At 41.5% G+C, this 7392-nt stretch overlaps 1 protein-coding gene across 1 annotated transcript; it reads left to right on the top strand.

Moving 5' to 3' along the window:
- Nucleotides 1–987: 987 nt before the first annotated feature.
- On the top strand, nucleotides 988–3040 carry cox7c (cytochrome c oxidase subunit 7C). Its single transcript, XM_027274236.1, has 3 exons — nucleotides 988–1149; nucleotides 2367–2523; nucleotides 2937–3040. Exons 1-2 carry the CDS (start codon nucleotides 1075–1077, stop codon nucleotides 2481–2483), a joined length of 192 nt encoding a protein of 63 aa, XP_027130037.1. The 5' UTR covers nucleotides 988–1074; the 3' UTR covers nucleotides 2484–2523; nucleotides 2937–3040.
- The last annotated feature ends 4352 nt before the right edge of the window (nucleotides 3041–7392 follow it).

Raw genomic sequence — 7392 nt, 5'->3', positions numbered from 1 at the left:
AATACACATGCACACAGATCCACAGAGATTACCTAATGGGGATATTGCACCATATTTCCAGCCTAAGGCTCATTTGGAAAACTTTCCTATGACATTTAATTATATAAACTGGATATTTATCTGCACAGATACTGAATAAACAGTCAGCATCATAAACACTCTGAAAGGGGACATGAGTGTGAGGCCCAGTTTGCACACATGAGCATTAATCAGTGCAAATAGCTGCAGCGGTACTTAAGGAGGGTCACACCATCAGTCACTATGTCTGCTCTAGTTATTACCGTGACAGTGATATATATTTGTGAGGAAGACTGCAAATTCATATCTTATCAAACTATATTTTTTTCTTACTTTAGCCTACAAGGACACACACACAAACACATAAAAGACAAAATGCCACATTAATTTAAATTTAAAATTTACATACATTACCCTTAGTACGCCTTAGTACCCTTGCTCTTAAGATATATGTGAATATTATAGAAGAACTTAACCTATCCTAAACCCCTTGTATTAAATTAGTATGGATTTACTTGTTTATTTGATTTCACTTCCACTGATTTTAACTATTATTTATGTGATGTTCCTCTTATTCCTCTTTCCTCTTTATATCTGTTATATGTTTGATATGTGATATACACATTACAGCAATAATTTTGGTTTAAGTTTGGTTTCTCATGGAGGTGTGACTTTACTTTAAAATGTGTGATTATTATGTTTTTGTCTGAGTTTGTCATTGTTCATCTAATATTGTTTGTTTAAATAATGTTTTTTTAAATAAATAAATAAAAATGTAAAAAGGACATTTGATTTGTTCATGTAATATTGTTTGTTTAAATAATGTTTTTTTTATGTAAAAATGACATTTCATTTGTTCATGTAATATTGTTTGTTTAAATAAAGTTTAAATAAATAAATAAAAAATTTAAAAGGCCATTTGAACTACATTTCCCAGAAGCTTTAGCGCCTATCTAGAGTTCCCATAAACCTCTGCGGCGCTCCACCACTCACAGAAACAAGGTCGTACACACAGCGGCGTTTCACTGACACAGAGACAACAAACCGGTCGTAATCATGCTCGGACAGGCTGTGAGAAGATTCACAACCTCTGCTGTTCGTTCTTCACACTATGCTGAAGGACCAGGCAAGGTGAGGTTCCCGCCTTTGAAGTGGAATTATTGTTTAAATCGTGATAATTGTCGGTTTGCGGCCTTTGACTTGTAGCCGCAGCCTGGCCGTTAGCTACCTAGCTAGCTCGCTCGCGTCAGTTGGAGGTCACGTCCGACGTTTGACGAGCGCGTGGCTGTGAGACTAGAAAAGGTAGCCACGTGCACGTTAATATTGTCTTCATGTGAGGTGATAAAATATTTAAAAGTGAGAACAGACGGAGGGATTTGTTGAAGGACAGTCCGGGAGAGCGACTTGTGGTTAGCGTTAGCTTCGTGGCTAATGATCAACAAACCCTGACACGGCTACTTTGACATTAAATAAACTGAAGTTTAAGACTGTGCTGCAGATATCCTCACACATAAACACATGAAGTATAGTGAGTATTAATATCTGAACTGAGTTCAGCACTTCCGCCTTGTAACTTAAGGTCACAGCTGTAACGGGATTACTATAAGAGTAGACTACCTGTACCTTATTAAAAGTCAGTTATATCTTTGTATACTGTAGTTAACTTCTTCTACAATGAGATATAGGATGTTTTTTAGTCGTGGCGTAGAGCCTATAGTTGGATCAGGCCATCAGAGGTCAAGATTTACAATATTTTTCCTTGTTTGTGGAGTTTGGAGTCTTTGCAACCCGGTGACCTCAATTTAAAGGTCCAGTGTGTCACATATAGGAGGCAGAAATATGGAACATATTGAATAACATTAAGGTTTTTATTACTCTGAGAGCAGTCTGTCTCAAACTAAACACCAGCGATCACTGTAGTTTCTACCGCACGCAAAAAAATGGGAGGGCGAGTGGAGAAGGGTTGCAGTCCAATCACTTAATGGCATTCAATCCTACACACACACTCTTATTTGAAACTATGGGGCTTCATTGGCTGGGGAGGCTTGTTTTGTTTTTTCAGGATGAAACTGAGATCTTGACGTGCACAGACAACCATGGCACACCAAGAGCCTCGCACATACGAATCACAACAATAGCCGAGACGGCGCACACGTGATGTATTAAATTTCCGAGACCTAGTTGGATGGAAAATGATTCAATCGCTGCGTTTTGAATGGCGTGTCTGTCTGTGATGAAGCTCCTTGCAGGGTAGAAGTCACCGTGGAGGAACAGTGCAGTCAAATATTTTATTAATGCGTTACACTTTGTAGTTTCACTGCTTCATAACGCTCTTCGCTTTCTTTCAGAACCTGCCGTTCTCCGTGGAGAACAAGTGGCGTCTGCTCGGCTTGATGGTGGCGTTCTTGGGCGCCGGCTTCACATTCCCCTTCATCGTCGTCAGACATCAGATCCTGAAGAAGTAAAAAACAAAAAAGGGCCCCGCGCTGTTTTTCAGCCTTGAAGGTAATTACTGCCGACATGTTTATCTGGCATATCTGCTTTCATTGAAATGTCGGGATGATGTGGCATTTACTGCAGACGTGCTTTGACTAGTGACCTCAGACGATGACAGTCCTTCACCGAACCTCTTTATCCTTTTGGTCTGTGGCATATCTTAGAGAAATGACCCGCATGTCTGAGAGTAACTAACGACTGTCGCGCGGGTTCATATAGACGCCGTGTTGTTTAGATAAGCTTTCACTTCAGCAACTCGATGTGACGTTTTATTGCAGACACTGATGTGTATCAGCTGGGCGCGGTTCAGAGTCGTCGTTGTCACATTCATCTTTACTGGCGTCGACTCAGAAATTGCTTTTCTGTCGCCAGATGTGTGCGTGCCATCTTTTCACTGTCCCCCCTTTTCTTTCTCCCTGCAGGTCGTCAGCTGGAACATATTTATCCATCAGAGTTCTGTCCGGGGAGAACAATGGAAGTCTCTTTTAATTTTCTTTGTAAATAAATAAAAGTCCTCAAATATGAACATGTCTGCTCTCCTTTTGTGCCAGATTTCATATGTAAAAGCCACCGTGTTTGTCACAGGGAGTAGAGGTATTCTAAACACGACGAGCTGGTGACATTCTTGGTAATCACTTACTTTGTAATCATGCTTCTCATCTTAGCTGCCCGACAAGCTTGATTCATTGCAACATGCTTAAGAACGTGTTTATTAATGAAGTAAAGAATTTAGACATTAAGAGCCGATTAATAATTACAGGCACATTGACGTCGAGCTCGTTTAGAGATGAAACAGAGGAGCATCTCTTCATAGCAATCCATCATTTGGTGTTTAGCTCCTGACAGAATATACCCTGCAGTGCTCAGTGTAGTTTGGCCTTGTACTTTATGATATACAAAAAGAGAAGTGGCCCTCCGGATTTATGAATGCTGTTGCTAACTGCGACCATATTCAAGTACTTAGTAGATCTCTGAAGATTCATAAAATATGAAGCCTCTTGGCATACCATCAACATATTGTAAAAGTTAACAGGGAACCCATAACTTTGTAAATTTAAACCCTTTGTTGCCACCAACCTAAAGTGGAAATGGCTTTGAGAGGGCTCGCATTGAAGAACCGAGTCTTCTGATGGGTATTGTTCTGTTCCCCTATAGCTCAGCTCTTCAGCTGAACTCTACTGAATAACCTATTTTCAATTCAATTAACCCTATGCTGCTGGCTATAATTATCCAAGGACAATGTATTAAAAAGGGAGGTGTGGTTTCTCAGTTGGTGAGGAGCGGGGATGTAAAAGTTGAGGCTTTTCCGTGCACCTCTATTCAGGTCTATCTTTTCCACCTGCAGTCATTTTTAGGGAATCGGCTAAGGTTAGTTTTTCATTTGCTCGTGCTGTGTCGGCCTTAAGACATACAGGGACAAAGCTGTAAGCATGAGTAACAACCGGCTCTATCACCTTTGTAGACCCTACCTGCCTGATTTTCACGCACATACACGCACAACTGGCAGCGACTTGTAAACCTGTCAGGTGGTTTTGTGTTCTGCTGCATTTGTAATGATGTTATACTGTCGGTGCCTCTGGGGGTTCCTGGATGGAAGAGCATTCAGGTCATGCAGCTCTTGCGAGGTGGTGATAAAGTTATCAGACATTTAATGGGGTCAACAAGTGGGAGTCGATATTTCATAGGCGTGTTGTATTGTCGGCACTTAGAATAGGTTGACCTTTGTTAGTAGCTCAAGGGTAGGGAGAGATGCTTCTCTGGTCAAAAAAAACAGCACAAAAACATGACACGCTGCATTATTACAGCATAGTAAACTACACACACACACACACAAGGCACGTTTAATGTCCCAATTTTTGTAACACAATGAACTACACACACGTGCGTCATAGACAAATATAACCTGATCAGCACCTAACAGGCTTATTTCTGTTTACATAAACCTTGAGGTGAAAACGGGAAGTCAGGCGGCGTGTCATTTACATAAGTTCTTTTTAAGAAAGTAAAGTGGGGAATGGGAAAATGTCAACACTGCATAATTTATGTCACTGTCATTGAGCTCAGCGATAGCTCAATAGCTTTTTTGTTTACCGAGGAAATCAAACAATTGCCCCCAAAGGCTCCAAAAGGTGCCTGTAAAAACGGATTTCTCACATTCAGCATCTCAATTAAAGCGCTGCAGAAAACGCTGTTATTTTTATCCATAAGCAGCACATGGTTTTGTCCAGCAGGGATGGTTTGGTTCTGTGTTTTTGCAGCAGTAAACAGTTGAAAGCTCTGAACTCTCTGACAGTATGGCACTGACTGAACAGAACTGCCTGCAGCTACTTTACATTTTTACAAATGGTTCACTTGGGGTGCCCAACATTTGGACCCTTTTTGCAGAAAACAAGCGATTATAAAGAGAAGCGCATTCGCTCCGCCCGACAGTGCAAATTTAGACCGGCGATGGGACTTTTAAGAGGTCAGGTCTGAGACAGGTGTCACATTATCTGGGCGTCAGAGAGTCAAAAAAAAAAAAAACATGCACTAAGCAGTGGGCATTTTTTTTGGCCATAAATGTTTGATCTATTCTTTGCCATTATGCTGCTAAAAGGGGCTTTTAAGAATCCTGGCCAATGCCAGATTCCAGCAGCGAGGACCAATTAGACACAATAGTGTTATCTGGACAAGGACCAAGCTGCAGTGTACTGGCAACTTATGAAAAGTACATAAGGCTGTGCTGGCACAGGACATGTTGCAAGAGGGGTCCTATGGTGCCCATCACACATTTTAGATGGGCTTGCCATATCTCCACTGTGTGGCACTTTGGAGCGGCTGCAGGAGGGAAGCAGGGCAGGAGACAGAAAAAGAATACATTACAGGAGGATTACGCACCCGGCATGCCAAGTCTCTTGCAGGAGTTTGTCATGCTGCATTTAGTATGTAAGTGTGGGAGTTTGTATCTGTGGTTTTTGTGTGGTTTGCCAGGGTTTACGCCTTCATTAGAGTCGATATCTGGTAAATTCATTATTGTAATTGCCATTCCAAATGCTTAACATTCCCCGGTGCACAGGCACTAATTAGAACAAAGCGTAGTCATTAAATATCAGTTCCATACCTACTTATCACCATTCAGCGATAGTTTAACATCATGCATGTTAATCAAACGAACAGGTTACCTGCGATTGAAGCCTGTGCTCTGTAGTAAAGCCTCAGTTACGGCATCATAGCTTTTCATCGTTCCCCCTAACAAACTCAAATAATATTATATGTTCTTGCGGATATGTAAATCACCTTATTTGCAGCGTTTGTGGCCATTCATTGCAGCCTCTGTAGACTCTTCAATAACAGACTCTTCTGCATCTCACATGTGGAATCTAATTATAGACTAATTTGCACTTCAGAGACGATAGTGGGCTTAGCTCAGTGTTAAAGCATGTGTGCAGCCATAATAAAAATAAAAACAGACTGGATGTTTTATTGAATCCTCTCAGTTAGAGGCACATTTCAAATCCACGCGTGGTATCATAGTCAAACAATCACGTTTGTAACTGTTAGTTAGCGGGAGCGGACTCATTAGTGATTGACAGTTATACAAACATTTACTTACTCTCAATGAGAGTGGGTGCCTGACAAACACTCTACAGACTAAATTACCCCTCTGGGTGAGTTGGATGAGCTCTAATCAGCACTTGTGTTGTGAGCATCTTGCACAGCATCGTTCCTTTGTACAAACCAATCAATATATTACATCTAAAACCAGGCATGCTGTAGATGTGGCCTACCCATCATATCGGCATGATGACAACGAGAGGTGAAAGCAGCTGTCTCCGGTTGCTGCACAACACCCTGACACTGCACTGTCAGTCAATAAAGTTTCAAGGACACGCCGAACTCCCAAGTTTTCTGCTAAGCCCATCCTCTTTTCCTTACCTTCTCTGTTTACAGCACTCTACCTCAAAGATGCTGACTTGCCGGAGAAGTGCGGAACTGTCAGTGCAGGAAGATGAAGTGTACGTGCGCCTCCCACTTCGTCAGAGTAGGGTTCTATACTGCCTCAGCTTGGAACTCTACACAATTAGTCCAGAACCTCCAGGGGGACGGCTGTTCATAGAAGATGAATGCTCTCAGGATACCGAATCGACTCATATGTGTATGTGTGTGAGAGAGACTTAAACATTTTATGATATTTAGCAAAGAGGAAAAAATATATATAACCAGCTCACCAGTTCTAACCAAAAGAAAAAAAAGCCTCACTGTCAGAAGCACACAAGATAGACAATTACACCCTCTCTGTAGAGGGCATATTGCAGACTGTAGTCTTTATTACTCATTAATGTTGCAACAGCTTTGAGAAGAGTGAAATGCACTCATATGTCACTTCAGCTCTTTTACACATTTGGTTTGATATGAAAATAACGGGGGGCAGGGAGCTGGCAGGGCCCCCAGTCGAGATCTGAAACTGGCCTAAGCTCTACATCCCCTCCAACCCACTTTAGTCCCCGGAACAGTCTCCTGTTCAATAATGTAACACACACACACTGCCAGTGTTAATAGCAGCAAGTTTCAGGGTGAAAAAAAGAAAGTTTTCATTTCAAATAATAATGCCCACTTCAGTCCACGCTCTCCCACATCCAGCCTTATGTTAATGCCTCTGAAAGGTCGAATGTGGATGGATATGCATTTTGAATTCAGCTCTGTGCCCTCTCAGTGAAACGCACATATATTTTTATCTTCCATTTTGCCAGCTTTCTGTTCTAAAATACTTCTTGGCATATAAAAAATGCTCAGCTAAATCAAGAGGGTGTGAGCTCTTTTGTCTGGGGCTAGCGTATACTGTTTCCATTCCTGGCTTTTCACTGAACACCAGCTGATTTGAGTATGATTTTAATAAAA

Source organism: Larimichthys crocea, chromosome III (assembly GCF_000972845.2).
Source record: "Larimichthys crocea isolate SSNF chromosome III, L_crocea_2.0, whole genome shotgun sequence".
Lineage (NCBI taxonomy): Eukaryota > Metazoa > Chordata > Actinopteri > Sciaenidae > Larimichthys > Larimichthys crocea.
The sequence above is the reverse complement of the archived record's forward strand: the minus strand, read 5'-3'. Positions and strand labels throughout refer to the sequence as shown.